The sequence below is a fragment of the Molothrus ater genome, chromosome 7 (genome assembly GCF_012460135.2).
Source record: "Molothrus ater isolate BHLD 08-10-18 breed brown headed cowbird chromosome 7, BPBGC_Mater_1.1, whole genome shotgun sequence".
Taxonomy (NCBI): Eukaryota; Metazoa; Chordata; class Aves; order Passeriformes; family Icteridae; genus Molothrus; species Molothrus ater.
In genome coordinates this window covers 18,708,920-18,726,002 of record NC_050484.2, presented here as the reverse complement: position 1 = coordinate 18,726,002, position 17,083 = coordinate 18,708,920, and the positions used below count along the sequence as shown (strand labels likewise).

Sequence of the window (17,083 nt, the reverse complement as noted above, 5' to 3'; positions counted from 1 at the left end):
TTTTTTTTTACATTGGGATCACTGGACAGTACTTCATTTTGTTAGGTCCCTATCCAGCCCTTCTTTCAATATAATATCATTGTCTTAGAAATACAAAGACATTTGCTTGAGGTTGTTGCTAGTGATGGGGTTTTTTTTTCATTCTTTACTCAAGTGATTCTCAAGTGATACATAATTTTGCAGTTTAAAGCACTCAGGATTGGCCAGTGGTAATCACACAGCTCCCTGTTCCTCTCTCCCAGCCCTTTGGCTACCCTTCTCTTCTTCAGCCTGTCCCTCATCCTCATGCATCACAAGGGAAGCTGGTTTTTAATTTAGAAACCCAAGTTCTTTCCTTAAAGTTTCTTTAAGCCCCCGTGGTTAAAAACATATGGTTCAGGTTGGTTTTTTCTACTCTGCTGGTAAGATTGACATTTTAATCCTGGCATGACTACACAGATGACACCTCACTAAACTTTGGTCTATGGATAATGCCAAGTGAATCTATTACAGTTTGGTATTCCAGACTTTAAATATGGGCTGAAAACATTGCTTTATATTTATGTTAAATGATCAAACAACATGAAGAGTTTAATTTCTCAGCCGGGCTGATGGATATTGTACTTTTGAAACCAAATTCACCCTCATTATCTTTGCAAGGTGTGTTACAGTGTCATAGGAAGCACACTGTAAATGCCTGTGGAGTAAACTTCCAGGAATAACATAGGTAATTCCTATGGTTGGTTTTAGCTGCTGAATTAAGCGTGTGTTGCCTTCTGGTTCTTTGACTATAAGCATAAACAGTAAATGTGTGGTCCCAGTATGAAAGGTGAAGACCCCATCTAAAATGGAGAGTGAAAGTTGATGTCAAAATGCACTAAAGAAACCAACTGATGAATTATATACATCACTATGTACTGAAGTATTTGGTTTCTTTAAAGAATCACAGTAATGTTCCACTCCCTTGTTTGTTCTGGTGAGAATATACTAACGGAACTCAGAATTCATATCCAGTCATCTTTTTCCAGGGTATAATTTATTCTGACTTGGAAAAATACTTAAGAGAATACTGCCTTCTATTTCTTAAAGCTATCTGTGTTGCTTTTAAATGTAGTTGCTTTGGCACAAAGCTATGTGGCTATTTATTCTTTACACTAAATATATTTTCCATCTGTAGTAGACATTGTTCATTCCAAATGCAACTTTGTACTTTCTGATAGATTCATTTTAACTTAAAATACATAGCAAGTGTTTGTCATTCATTCTGATTGGTATGTTCTCAAAAACTACTTTTTTAAAAAAAATCTTGTATTAGACTTAAAATTCTTTTGGAACGAGATGTATCTGTGAAGTGATTCTTTCTAGTTTTAAAGTAAACATTTATATACTCACAGAGAAAATGTGAAATGCAAACCTTATACAACAGCTTTCATAAAGCACTCAGTTTAGAACATATGTAATTCAAGTAGCAATTCACATTTCACTCTTGAGCTAAATGCAGTCCCTTTCTGTAAAATTATATATTTGTTTTTTAAATTTTTTTAAGCATTGTGTATCTTTGTAGGTCAAAATTCACATGTTGATCAAAAGGAAATATTCTTCATTGCTGTTGCTATTACAGAAACATTTTCTCCTATTTATAACCAGTTCTTTTTGGATTTCTTTTCTTCTCATTTGCAGAATACATCCAGTGGAGAAAAATCTTGGGAAGTATTGCTGGGTCATGTGATTAGTGAACTGTCTAAGGGGAAGATATATGAAGAAGAAGAGACTGAAGAATTAGCAGTGGTACTGGCAAATTTCTGGAAAATTTATCCAGCATGTCCCCTTGAAGTTTTTTTGCCTCGTTGTTATAATGATTTTTCTCTGATCTTGCTAAAGACTTGCAGTACAGCTCTTTATTTTCTAGATCAAAGCATAACCCTTGGGGACAGTTTGCCTTTGCAAATGCCTCTGCTTCTTTTAATAATATCACATGTGGTCAGTGCCACATTGAGAAAGTTATTGACAAATACTTCTTATAATTACAGGTTTTAATCATACATATATATACATATACATATATACATATATATACACACATACATATATATACATATATATACACATATATACACATATATATACATATATACATACATATATACACATATATATACATACATATATACACATATATATACATACATATATACACATATATACACATATATGTACACACATATATATACACACACACACATATATATATATATATATATATATATATATATATATATATATATATATATATATATGGGTTTTAATCATAAGTTCGAAAGACCTTTCAGAAACTTCAAAAAGTGAATATTTAAGTAGAAAACCCATTTGTTGAGGGGGAAGAAAACCTATAGAGGTATTTCAGATTATTAGTGAAATGCTGGCCTTTGGAATGTATGTTTGATGCAGTCATTTATTTAATATGCTTTAAAAAATACTTGGTTCTTATTGGACTCTCCATACTTAGAGGATAATTTACTGGGATAGAATTTAGTAATAACTTCCTCCTGTCTAGGTAACTCCGGATTCTGTTGAGTGCTATCTGCAGCAGTTCTGCCTGCCTTTCCTCAGGATCACGAGCCTTCTTCAACACCATCTCTTTGGAGGGGATTTGCCTAGTTGTCAGGTACAGAATGAGAGGGGCACACTGAAACGTTTCCATATAAAAGCTAGAGATGAAAAATTAAACTTGAAGTTCTCTTTTTCAAGGTATACATTTTCTATCCTAAGATTTTTAAAAAATCATATATTATAGCACTGCAGCTTTCAGAAAAATGGTATTATATTCTTAAACTTCAGCAAAGTCATGCTTATTTAATTAGGTCATAGGTGATTGTCTCGTAAAATATCAAGATACTTTTAAAACTTGTCCAGCATTTGCAGAGATGGTGTAATTCCACACACAATGGAATTCAGTACTGATTTTCTTAATGCCTGTTAATACTTCATTCTCAGAGATATTGCATCAGCAGACAATTATGTTTAAGTTCCATGACTAATTTAAGTAGAGTTTAGGGAGTAGAGCAGGTCAGCTCCCTCTTTTCCTTGCCTCAACATCATCTCCTTTGTAAAACAGCTGTTAGCTATTTTGGGGTGCTGAACAGAAAAAAAATTAGTGTGGAGTTTGGGGCTTTTTGGTTTTGTTTCTGTTTCTTGGATTTGTGGTTTTTGTGAGGGAGTTGTGTTTTGTTCGTGGGGTTTGGTTTGGGTTGAGGTTATCAATTTGGTTGGTTGGTTTTGGGTTTTTTTTAATGACAATTTTTTTGTTTCAAGAGTCCAGTTTGAAATTATCTGGTGAAATTGAAGCTTCCTATGTCACTAAGCATGACTATTTGCATCTTAGTACTGGAATACTTTTTAATTGAAATGGATAGATTTTTAATAAACTATGTAAAAATTAAGAGTCTAGGTATTAATCTAAACCTCTCTGATTTCATGCCTAAAAAGGAAGATGAAGAATTCACCGTTCTTGCAAGCTGCCTGGGTCTGTTACCATCTTTTCAGTCAGCTCATCAGTTCACCAGTGCCTCTTGTCTTGATTGGCCAGTGCCAGCATTTGACATGATATCACAGTGGTGCTCAGAACTGGCTTCATTTGCAGGTGGACATCCTGATCAAGTAAAGGTATGTAGCAAAGTTATTTTTTCCAAAATAGTCATGATATGGAAGCAGCTGTTTATTGCTTGATGCGTTATGCACATACATTCTCCAATCCTTAGCCAAGTGTAACCTTGTAACCTGTAAGTGAGAGAGAAATTGTAATGGGAAATATTGGTAAGTGGATGTGGGTTGAATTGGCTAAAAACAGGAATAAGAAGACCTATGTGGTTTTTATGATTGCTGGAGACAGAATATAGAAACACTACCCTTAGATGATACTAAGTGTGCACCTGTCTTCTGCACCTGTAGCCAATAAAGGGCAGGTAATAGAAACTTTAAGAAAATAGCTATCAGAACTTTCCTTGCCTGTTTTAAATTATTGTAAAACATTGCATCTTCAGTTGCAAAACTGAAAAAAATGAAAATGTTAAAATCTGTTTAGTAGTTACTGATGAATGATGGTACCCTTCATTTTCTCTGAAGGTTAAAGAAATAATACCAAGACTTGAGTTAGTGCAACTGAAATAATCAGTTTTGAAATGGAAATGTTTCAACATGAATGCATTGTTTTGATGACAAAGCTGCATCTCAACAGTTCAAGTCCCCCTCTCCTAAATCTGTGGTATCAGGGGAAAGCCAGATGCGTTCCTCACTCTGCAACATGATTGTTCCTGTGAAAATTTGAATACCCAGATTAAACTCAAAATACAGTTCCTGCTAATCTGTTAGATATTATAGATTGCAGTGAAATTGATAGCATTCTTCCCATGATTGGAAAGTAACCAGGTACAAATGCAGTATTTCTTTCTCTTTTTTTCTTTTTTGCAATTTAGGTTTCAAGGTCATGCACTCTTAAAAAAAATTTTTGGACCTTGCAAAAAAGATCCCATCTGACCACCATGTTCATCAGTTATGAACACAGAAAAAAATTACTACATTGAAGGAAAATATATTTCTGTTTAAATCCCCCCCAAACAACATAAAATTGGACAGTGTTTTTAAGAGCAAGTGAGAAGAGTTAGGCTTTTCAAAGCAGTATTTAAGACAGGCAGTGCCTGTCTTATCAAAAATTGTGAGTTCTAGTAACTTCTTAATGGTGGGTGTCCAATACAGTTTTGAAAAACGGGCAGATGTCTTCAAATACCATTTACAGAGATAAACTTCAGTTCTGTTTTTGAAAATTTGAGTCTAAATTTTAGCTAGGAGACAGCTTTCATAGTCAGTGCCAGAGTTTGGGAGTAACACCTTGAAAGTGCCAAACAAACTTAGTGCAGGGAGTGAGAGTCTTTCTTGTAGGTGACTCTTAATCTTCTTGTTTAAGCTGTGAAGGTTTTTGTACTTGAAATATGTCACATGTAGAAAACATCCTGGGAAAAGGCTGGTGCCCATTTTGTACCTGTTACAAAGGATGACATGTGACTGCAGTTGGGGAGGGTAATCAGCCAGGAGCAGGCGACTATTACAAGGTGACATTTGACTTCTAAATTTGTGAAATGCAAAAGAAATGAGATATTTTTAAACTGCATGTTTCTTTTATGTGGTATTCTCTTTTTTTTTTTTTTCTTTCTTTTTTTTTTTTAGAAAATATGAATGCTTTAAAAAATTGACTGAACTGATATATATTCTTACCTTATTTGTAGGCTTTGCTTATCCAGGAACCTAAGTGGGACTTGCCACGCCTCCTTCAGTTGCCTGAGAATTACAATACCATTTTTCAGTATTATCACAGAAAAACTTGTTCCGTTTGTACCAAGGTTCCTAAAGATCCTGCTGTTTGCTTAGTTTGTGGTACTTTTGTATGCTTGAAAGGACTGTGCTGTAAACAACAGAGCTACTGTGAATGTGTACTGGTAAGAGAGAGTTAATTCAAATTCTTCAATTGATATTCACACTCATTGATATTTGTTAACTCCACTGCTTGGTTTCCTTTTCAAAATGTGTTTATATAATCATAGAATAGTTTGGGTTGGACAGAACTCTTGAAGGGTCATCTAGTCTTAACCCCCAGTGATACAGTTGAGTGCCTCTTTCTGAGGGATAGGCCTAGACTGGATTCTGGAGGGCAATTTACTTGCATAGAACCTATTTCCCCTTTTTGTGAAAGTGTGTAATGTTGACACGTGGTTTTGATTCACAGCCAGTTGAAATTTGTTTACATTTGGGTTGTTCGTATACTATTTTAATTTTCCTCTGGTTTGTTTCCTTGCTTTCCAAGTACATAGAAAATCAGTCTGTGGTTGATTTGAGTATTTTCTGTTACCCACCACCTACTAGAGATCTACAGACTGTAACTACATAGGTGCTGATTTAAGGTCTTTGACTTTTTCAGTAGCTAAGTTTTCTAGTCAGTATATACATAAGTTCTTTTGGGAGTCTGAGTTGGATGACATCTATTACTGTTTTTCATACTATGATAAAGTTTTGCTTTGATAGGTTTTTTCTTTACTTCCATTGAACAGTTAGGGGAAGACTGGAACTATATGGACTTCACAAAACTGTGAGAGCAGTTTGTTAGAGAGATATTTACAAATGGGCCTAAAATGTCAGAGATTAATGACATATTCAACAAATCAAGAATTACTTAAAATTTTTTTATTAGATTTGTAGATCCATAGACTAGATCTGTGAGCGTGGATAGAGAAAGCAAATGTTTAACAATATAGACTGTTGTAAAAGAGGTAATACTATGTTTTTCTAAATACTTTCTCCTGTTTTTGTTATCTATGGAAAATACTTGGTAATCCTATACAGTTTGCTACACAACAACAAATTCAAAATATTGTACGTAAAATTTTTGTTTATTTTTTGTAATTCATTTTTTTACATGGTAACAAATATCCTCCCTTGCTGATTAGGGAAATGTTTTTATATGCAGGTGGTGTTATGGCAGCACAAGACACTAAATTCTAGTTTGGATGGAGAATTTTGGGGCAGGCTATCCTTTGGCAAACTGTCTCTTACTCAATAATGTCTTTTAAATGTTATTTGAAGGAAAACAAAGTATTATTTTTTAAATTTCTTCTGTCACAAAGCTGACAGACATTAACAGAATCTTTGCACTCTTGCCTTTCTACACCCATAACATTACAGCATTCTCAAAACTGTGGAGCTGGGACAGGAATATTCCTTTTGATTAATGCATCTGTAATCATCATCATACGAGGCCATCGTTTCTGCCTTTGGGGTTCTGTTTATCTTGATGCACACGGGGAAGAAGACAGAGATCTAAGGTAATGTTTTCATTACAGCTGTGTTTCATTGTTGGTGCCTCTATGTAGATCAACTTTGTCTTGTAACATACAATAACAGATTATAATAGATCTCTACCTTCCTTGTGTGGAAAAATGGAAAATCCCCATTTATTGCACTTGGACTGACTTTCATTGGTTTGGTTTTTTGAGGATTTTTTGGCCCAGAGGTGGTGTTGTCATGATCATTGAATTACACCAGGAACCTAGCAGACAGGTTACTATGTTGCCATTCCCAACTATGGTTAATTCTGTGTTGTGTTGGGAAACACTTGTCTCCCAATGTTGTTGTTTGGCCTTTAATCAAACAATGCAGTTGGATTCCAGTGTAGGGACGGGGCATAACTTCCAAGCTGCACATGACTGAGAAAACAAGTGATTGTTTCTGGATTCTGCTATCCAGTGTAAGGAAGGGAAGTCCCAGCAGTTACCCTACCAGAAGCAAAAATGAAAACCTCTCACCAATAAAAATGCATGTTTACCCTGCAAAAAAGTTATATGAGTATTGTGTTGATTATGTAATGAAGCATCTTTCCATTTACTTGGTATATTAACTATTTATTTTCTTCTTCCTTTTTTTTTCCTCCACAGGCGTGGTAAACCCCTATACATATGCAAGGAAAGATACAAAGTGCTTGAACAGCAGTGGGTGTCTCATACTTTTGATCATATCAATAAAAGATGGGGGCCACATTATAATGGCTTGTAAATCATCATCATCATCATCTACACACCATGTAACTGCTGTTTCCATGAATGAATGGATCTTGACTGACAATAGCTTTAACTGAACGGGAGTTTGGCTCCTTGGCTCGGGGTGGAAGTGGGTATGGGCATAAAAGGGAAATGGAACTTTGTCAACATGTGGAATCTGTGCAAAATGAGCTGATGTTGCTACAAAAGAATGATACAATAATTGAAATTAAATCCTCAAAATGGTGTGAGCAATCTTATTGCACTCAGTAGTCTATTTTTCTTGTGTTTTTTAAAGTCCATTATTGTTAAGAAGCACAAATTTACTTGGAGTTGTTTAGAGGCTCCAGGGGTAGCTGTCTGGGTTTTATTTTACTTTGCATGGAATTGAGTTTTTAGCAATTTTTGCTGAAACAGTGTATATGTCTATTACATCTACTAAGTATGTTGGATAAAATTTCTTTGCCTTTTTTGTGTTGGCTTGAGGTTTTTGACTTGATAGGCATTTGTAATTAGGTCTGTAAAACAACTGTGAGACTGCATGGTAATAATTGGTCTGAAAGGTGAATTTTAAAGAGTATTTCACTTATAGAGGTCTATTGAAATATTTCAGGCATTACTGAAAACTTACACATTCTCAGGAACTTCATTTTTTTTTCTCCATAAGTAAATGAAATAACTGTAAATTAGGTATCTTACTGCTCTTCATGTAATCCAGAACACACACTCTGTCTTCATTTTTTTTCCCGGGAAGGAGCTTTTCTTTTTTTCACATCATTTGAATAAATTGTTAATGATAACATACAGAAATTGCTGTATATAGGGAATTTTTTTGGTGCCCAACATAGCAGATCCCAGTTACAAGCATAACAACCATAAGCCTGCCTATCATTCCAAACCAGATGTAAGTTTCAGAATGATTGGATTAGGAATGTGCAGGCTATTCTAAAAATGAAACATCATTTTGTATCTTTACTGTCATTTCAGGAGCTTCCTCAGTATTGTATTTGTTTAAAGTAATCACTGTTCTTTCTGCTTGGTTTCCTAAAAAGGAAAAATAAAAAAAATTTAAAAAATTCAACAGAGGTAGCCAAGATGAGCTACCAGTGCATGTGCAGCCTCACTGGATGAATGCCAAAACAGTGCTTAGAGGACTAAAAAATTCATGAGAAGAGGCATAACTGGGCTAAAATCCATAGTGTAAGTAGGTAGGAAAGATTATAGTCAAAATACTGGTATGTAATATATTGCTACTATTGTTTTTCACAAGTCTTGGACATTTGTGGGCTATTTCATACAGTACTACCAAGCAGTTCCCTGGTAGTTTTGACTTTCACAGCTTGTGTGTAAAATAAACTTTGTATGTGTAAAATAAAAACATCTTATGATAAAGCCACATATACAAAGAAAACAATTCCCCAGTGGAAATCATTATCTAGTGAAACGTGTATAGGGGAAATAAAATGACTGTATAGCAATCAAGAACAGACCGAAGGAAAAGTAAATACAATGAGTTTTTCTGGATACCTGCAATTTAAAAACGCTACAATAAAGGATACTGGTTTTTATACATACATATAAATATATATATATATATTTCAAAAGTATTACACTACTTCCTATAAGATTAGAATTATCCTGTTTCACTGACTAAATGGCTGTGTCTTTTCCAAAATATTACTTTTTTGATACTGTATTATAAGTTCTGCCTGTGATATTTTTGCATTGCTCATTAAGAATATCAGGCCATTTTGTAAGTGTGGTTAAAGAGCAAAAAGATTCTTTACATTGCCAGCATAACATTATTACAGGGCTCATGAACTTGAGTGATCTGTAGTTTGAAGCTCCAATGCTTTATTTACAAGAGATAATGTGTCCAGAATTTGATTACTGTGTTTTATTTAAAACAGAATGTTCTCTGATTGTGCATATGGATGTGAAGTAAAACTATTAGCCTTAATTTTAACATTTGGGTATTTCATAGTGGTTATTATAGTACTGGTGAATTAGTCACCAGTCAAATTAAAAGCTACAAAAAATTACTTGGTTAAAAAATTGTACTTGAATATCCTTGCATGCTGCTAAACAAGGATTTTTATTTCCCCCATAACTTTTTAAATCCTACTTTATTAAGCTAACCTTGAAAAATAACAGGTCCAAACTAGAGTGGTGTGTGTGCGTATTACTCAAATGTTCTGGTGTGATATCCTGTATGAATGATCATTTAAGTACAGTACATTACTGTAGACTCTAAATCAATCTTTATAACACATCAGAAGAGTACAAAACTAGGAATACAATAATTGGCATTGTAAGATATGTTAATAAAAGTCTACTGTCAATCTGTGTGTTCATGAAATTTTTTCTCTCTGCCCCAGCAATCCAAAACGACACTGAATTCCACCCAATAGCCAGGCAGTTATTTAAATGTTAAAATCTTATGCATGCAAAGTACTTTGCATAGAGAGTAAACCTGGTAAGTGTTTTCATTTATTACAATAGTAATTTGGATTATTTTACTCATAACTATAGCACTTGAAGTAGTGCTTAAGTGTATTCCAGTATTGCTGCTGCAAACTACTAAAGTTAAATTGTTGCATTGAGAAACTACTTTTGAGAAAACTGCTTGATCTTTTCTGTCAAGTCTTATTCTGGAATAACGATTACTTCAATTTGATGAATGTAATATTTATGTACTAAGTTTTTTCTTTTCCTTTGACCTTTGAGAGATTTGGTGGAACGGTCTTCTTTTGGCCTTGACCTTTGGATAACAGCATCTTTCCTTTTTCAGTGGTGGCCTGAATTTTTTTATTACTATTTTCATCACCCCTGCAATAGGAATCTTGTATAATCACAGTATTTCACAAGGAAATTACATTTTTCTTTTAAAAACAGGATATTTTCCTACAGTATCCCAGAAATGTTATTCTTTACTTCAGAATCCCATGAGATCAGTTCATGTTGTGTGCATAGCTGCCAGGGGACACTTGAGTTTTGTGGTGATTTTGATATAATTTCTATCTGATTTTCATCTAACCCAGATGAACAGGACAGATGCTGCTGTCCTGTTTTTCAATTTCTTTTCTCAGAGGTGGGGGCAGTGATGAATGGAGCCTGTCTGACTATTAGCATAGATGAGAATGAAATTATGCTGTTTGCAAAGAAACCCACAGGAATGACCTGAGCCAATGTGTGGAGGTTCACAGTTCTGAATTTCCAAGCACAGGAGATAAGGAAGTGCATGTAATCAGAGAAGGCTGGCTCTGTGTGACAATTTGTGTTGAGTTTGGTTTTGTTTGAGTGAGATTGCTCACTGCAGTCAGTGAGATCTGTACTGCTGGGCTGGTGGATGTCTCCTTTTGGTAGGGCACAGTGCCCAAAGCCCCTGCTTGCGTGTTGTCTCAGATGGGCAGTAGTTCCCCTGCAAATTCTCTTACACTGAGAGGCTGCTGTGAGTTCAGCCTTGTAGCTTACCCTGCTTCTTCTCCGACTGCAATCTCTAATACATTTCCCATTATAGGATACTTCTGACTCATTACTGCTAAGTTTTTTAATAATTTTAATTGAAAACAATTATGCTGGACTTATTCCTCATAGAAGGGTTTATTTTTTAATGTTATAACAAAACCAAGCAAGATAACTTTCAGAGATTAGAGCTGGAAAAAAACCAAGTATTCTTCATGCCCAATACTGAGAAAAGTATATATAATTCAAATATTTACTGTCCTTACATTTTGGCCTTAAATGTGGTGACCAGATATGCACAGGTCACATTTGAATGTAGAACACAAGTGCGTACTAAAGCATTGGCCAAATCAGAACAACATGTTCTCAGGGATTACTTGTAATACTGGCAAATACCTAAAGTAGATAATGAGCCTTTGTTTTTCAGGTGTCAAGGAATATACTTTGCACCTTGCAGTTGAAGCCACTAATACAGTTTGAAAAGTTACTTTCCTTCTGTTTCCTTGAAAGACTGGAGCTCTCCTTTCTTTCATGCCTTTGTTGTCTCCATGTTGTATATGAAACTGCTTTGTGTAGTACTGCACAACAAAAGAAGCCTAGACCAGCTGGAGAGCCCTCTGCAACTGTACAGCAATACTTTGTGAATAAATTGCATTTTCTCAGGGTACTAGAGATAGCTGGGGGTGCAGCTTGAACGTTAGTTTGTAGAGAGACTGGCTGCTTTCGTGCTGGTCATTTTAGATTTGTCACATATCAGCTTTGAAAATTTAAAATTAACATTGCATTTTTTCCAAGTATCTCCGCAGGCCCTAAAAGAAACTGCCTTTGTTCTAGGATAATTTCCCATTGTTCTCTAGAGAGTTTAGTATGGAACTGGTGTTTTAATCTCAGCTCTGCAACAAGGTACTTGGTGACAATGCTGGTGTAAACATACACATCATATAAAATACAGATATGTAGGTTTTGTTAAACTAAGATCTTCAGGACAGCTGAAGTCACTGTTAGGTATTGTTTCCTTTAGGTTTTCTAGCTGTCTGCTTTAACCTGCTTGTTTTGTCTCAACTTGTAAGCTCCTTTATCCAACAGGAACACCTCCTGTTTGGAACAGTAAGTCCTCTCTGTTGTAATGTTAGATCAACTGGTATTCGAGAAAATCCAGGTAGTAGGGTCTTCCATCATCAATAAATTTAAATGTGCACCCAGGACTTAATTGAGATACGGCCCTTTCATGTTGATGCTTTTTGCATTTTTTCAAACTGCTGCCTTCAACCTCAAATATCCCTCCTCACCTAGGTATGTTGGCAGTAATCAAAATCAACAGGAAACTAAAATGGGATTGTTTCCCATAATCAGACATGATTCTGGACAGAATAATACCTCTTCAATATCTCTATATCACCTTTTTTGTCCTGCCAAAAGCTGTTAGCTCAAGAAATAAGTACTTTCTGAGAGTTAAAGAAGCTTATTGCCTTTCAATACCTAGTGCAGTATTTGTATGACTAATAATCACAGCAGGTGACTGATGTGATTCAAATAACCTTCAGATACCTGGCTATTCAGAAATAGGTCACACTTCCACTTTCTCCCGACTTGGATTGGGTATTTTAGTTACATAACTTAACAGGAAGACTTCTTACAGAACATTTCCCTTATACAAGAATATTTAAAAATAAAAAAATTAGAAGGATGCTATTTTAGCAACACTTAATTCACAGACTGGTGTTCTTTCTCTTTTAATCCTGGGCAAAATTAGGGACTATTCATCAGATTACTGCATGTAGTTTTACAATTCCAGTCTAAACAAACAAGTAAGAAATCCACAGCAATCTGAAGCTAAGGTACTACAGCAGCAGTGCTCTTTTGTGGGAGAATATTTCCAAGAATGCTGCAGTATGTTTTTTTCACTGTATATTGCAGGGCTGTGTGCATCTTGTCCTCTGAAACATATGTCAAGAGACATGTTATGTGTGTGAATAGCAAGGTGGTTCCCTAGCAACAATAAATAGAAGAAAACTCAGCCCATTCAAGTGATTTACCTTGGTAAGTGTGTGGTAGCAAAGATGGATTTTGAATACTAAGGGAACTCATTAGCTGGAAGAAGAAAAGCAGCAAATAAAGAACAGTAGATACATCTTATCCAGCACTCCTATTGTGTACAGCATAATTGGGAATTTGCATAAGATATTCTTAATGTGAAATATCATCTCATTTTACTCTTTTCTCAGCAGCTTTTAATTTTCTGTACTAAAAGGGGGGGTAAAATGTTGCCTGTGGGAAAATGTAAGGAGAAGGTACTTTGGTTATTTGTATAAATTCACCTTCCAACTTCTTATTAATGTCCTGTGTGCTCAGACTGAGCATTGAGTGATACAGGACACTCGGTTGCTCAGATGTTCATCCACTAAGGGTAAAGGCATAGATTTAAATGTAACAACAGGCACATGGTGTGACTCATGGGGATGGTCCATCCAGACCTAAGAGTTGGACTCCGTGATCTTTGTGGGTCCCTCCCAAGCAGGATATTTTGTCAAAATGATTAAAAAATAATAATTAGCTATGAGATGTAATGGCACTCCCAGTTACACTACTGCTGCCTCTGTGAAGAAAGCTTCACAAAGAAGAGTAAGGATTACTCTTGGGAGCATCACTCCCAGCTCTGTAGAATAAAGAGAAATTTTATAGTATTTGGGTAATGTTACAGAATCACAGCATCACTGAGTTGGAAGAGACCTTCAACATCATCGAGTCCCACCCATGTGCTAACATCTCAACTGAACTGTGGAACCAAGTGCCACTTCCAGTCTTTTTTTAAACACATCCAGGGACGGTGACTCCACCACATCCCCAGGGAGACCATTTCAGTACTTTATCACTCTGTGTAAAAAACATTTTCCTCACATCCAACCTATATTTTCCTTGGTGCAGCTTAGGACTCTGTCCTCTTGTTCTGTCAGTTGCTGCCTGGAGAAAGAGACCAACCCCACCTTCTAGGGGAATAGAATATAAGCAAATAAAGATAGTCTAGAAAGTAATCTTACCCCTAAGGAGTTGCAGCTGGGCCAATTATCAAAGATTAGGAACAGGCCTGACTTTAACAGGCCACAGCTGTAACCAATGAGAAGAAGAGTGCTATAAAAGAGTGGTTTGGTGGTTGAAAAGGGAGCTGGAGCCAGTTAGCTGTTTTGTGAAGAAGAAAAAGTCAGCTCCCTGAGGAGCTGCCCATGAAAAACACTGAGAAGGTATGAAACTTTTGATAAGGAGACAACAGTATGGAACCCCTACAATAAGATGACAACACTACCTGACTACAACAACCTTTCAGGAAGTTGTAGAGAGTGATAAGGTCACCTCTGAGTCTCCTCCAGGCTAAACAACCCCAGCTCCCCCAGTTGTTCTTCATAGGGGGTACATGTTGCCAGCTAGACTCTGTGGCTATTGCTATCTAGAGTATTCACTGTGTAGGTTCTTCTGTATGTATTTTTGTTGTTGGCTTTTAAAGTCCTTTGAGTCACCTTCATCTGGAGTTTAGTTGGAATGAATCCAGTATAATTGTAAGTCACTTTAGCTCAGCAATACTATTTACATTTCACTGCTATCCTTCCACCAGGCGTTCCATCTCCCCCCTTCTGTTTCCTGGTGTCTGCCCGAGGTCTGCAGTCTGTGCTTGTGATTTGTAAGGGCTGGACTATGGTTATGCACCTTGCACTTCAGTCTTGGCTAGAACTGTTACATTATTGACCTGCTTCTCTGCTCTTTCCTGATGCAAGTGTATTTACTCTTCAGTGCTGGGCTGTTGCCTGTGTAGTTTTGAGTTTTGCTGTACTTCTGTAGCTGTTGGCTTCTTTAAATTATCTTTGCATATATGCATAAAGCGCCAATATTTTTCTCACTGCTTCCATTGATTTCAGAGATGTGGTGGAACCCACTCCTACACTAACATTGCTGATCATTTCCTTCACTACTGAAGAAGTTTTGAATAGAAGTTTTCTCCTTTTCAGTCCCCTTTACTGTTTTTTGCTTTGATCTATGCAGTAAAACTCAGTTGCTTTGCCCTTTCTGTCTTCAGTATTCAGGTAATGCAGTAGTTTCCTATTCTAGTTTTCTTCTCTTTTGAAATAGTAGAAGAAAAAATCCTGATGTCTCAGCTAGGGCAACAGTCTTTGTGTGCAGGTATGCACAGACTCATTAAAGGCAGATAATGCCATTTCAGATGTCAGTTTAAAAACATAACTGCCACAAGACCTTGGCTACCAAACCTCTTGCACAGTTTGTTTTCCTCAAAATGGTGGCAACCTTTAAACAAAGTGCATTTGCATTTATTTTAAAGCTAAAAAAGGAAAACTGGAGCAGCACCTGTGTGCATTTTAGAACATTTCATTTAATAATAGCTTTTCATCTTTTGGCATCTAGCCATGACCATATAAATGACACATGCTCTAATTTTCTAATGCAGTCTAAAGTAAGGCTAGGAAGGACTTGGATTAGTGCAGCAATTGTATAACAGTTCTATCAATAATTTTTTCAGTATGCATCCCATGTCACTCATATCTTCCCCTCGAGTTCAGTCTTCCACCTTGATTTTTTCCCCTGCTTTTGCAACATCTGTGAGGTTAGTTTTGGCATGTTTTGGTCCTTTGCACTGCACCTCATGTAATCCCAGGCTATTTTCTTGTAGTCACTAAGTGTCCCGATCTTCTGGGTTTTTCGGTTTTTTTTTGAATTGCATTTCATTTTATCATCTCTCCTTTCTGGAGTGTTTGTAAGGCTTTCTTTTCTGTTTGGCATGATTTTGTTTCCCTTCCTGGAAGTTCAGCTGTACTTACAAAGCCACTACAATGCAAATGGCTGCATCATGGAAGAGCACTGTGGGTTTGGAAATGCAGTATGGGATATAAGCATGGCACTTGTGTCACTGCAATCCAGTTTAGTCACCCATTGCCACTGTACCTGGACTGTAAATGGTTATGTTGAACAGGCTGGCAGAGTTTGGAAACACGATTCTAGCTGGACGGCAAGGGCCTAGTGAAAAGGGAATAAAAAGCCATCAGCATCAGAACAAAATAAGTAGGTACATGAAGATAAAGAAAATTATTAAACAAAGAGTTTTGTAACAACTCACAAAGGTCTAGATTGCATGAGCCAAAATTATGTAGCAATAAATGAGGAAATTTGTATGGTTCAAAAACTAACATAAGAATCTGGGAGAAATGTGGGAATAACTAGAGTTTCTGGATTTGATTATCAAGGAATATATATATACACATATATATATATATATAGCACTCCTTTTTTTTTTTTTTTTAATTTATGAAGATTACTTACAGCGTACTTGTTAAATGCAGATGAGAATGACAACCGTGTTTGAAGCGGTACCGGAGGCTGTGCAGTGAGTCAGCCCTTGTTGGAGCTGATGGATAGAGCAGCCGCTCTCTGTAACACTGAACGAGGCAGGCCATGGTCATGGTGGGCTGGCAAAGGGCAAAGAGAACTGGTGCAGGGAGCTGAGTGTGAGGGAGTCCCCGTGATGTGTTCGCTTGGAAAGGGCATCGGCATATCGAGCAAAAGAATAACCTCCCGGTTTTCTAAGATTTTTTGTAAACAAAGAAAAGTGTCAAAAGAGAAATACATACCTGCATTTCTTCTCATCAATCAACCTGAAAATTGGGTATGACCGAACTCAATTCAGTCAAATAGGTACAAAAGGAGAAGCCCAAGGACGGGAGTTAACCCCGTCCTCACGCCTTAACAGGAAGAAATGCTTTCTAAAACCGTTTCCTTCACCAGGACTCATTTCTCAGAGCACAGACGGAGCTGCGCTCGCAATTCATTGTTTTCCACAATGAAGTGAATGGACAGAGGGGACTGAGACGTTTACTCCCGGCGATGCTGCTAGCTATGCCTACCTACGCATCGCACTTATTTCCATCAAAGATCACTGCACCTTTCCTTTCCTTTCCCTTCCCTTCCCTTCCCTTCCCTTCCTTTCCCTTCCCTTCCCTTCTCCCGGGCCCCTCTCCGGAGCCCCGGGCCGCGCCCGCCCTGAGGGGCCGGCACGCGCC

The 17,083-nt window shown here is 36.7% G+C and overlaps 1 protein-coding gene across 1 annotated transcript in view; it reads left to right on the top strand.

Annotated features, from left to right (window-relative positions):
• UBR3 (ubiquitin protein ligase E3 component n-recognin 3) overlaps positions 1–9,901 on the top strand; it is a 97,880-nt gene extending 87,979 nt beyond the window's left edge. The window contains 6 exon segments of the mRNA XM_054515359.1: positions 1,660–1,767; positions 2,534–2,644; positions 3,466–3,642; positions 5,259–5,468; positions 6,709–6,848; positions 7,458–9,901. Of these exon segments, the coding sequence (XP_054371334.1) occupies positions 1,660–1,767; positions 2,534–2,644; positions 3,466–3,642; positions 5,259–5,468; positions 6,709–6,848; positions 7,458–7,575 (864 nt within the window). The 3' untranslated portion in view covers positions 7,576–9,901.
• The last annotated feature ends 7,182 nt before the right edge of the window (positions 9,902–17,083 follow it).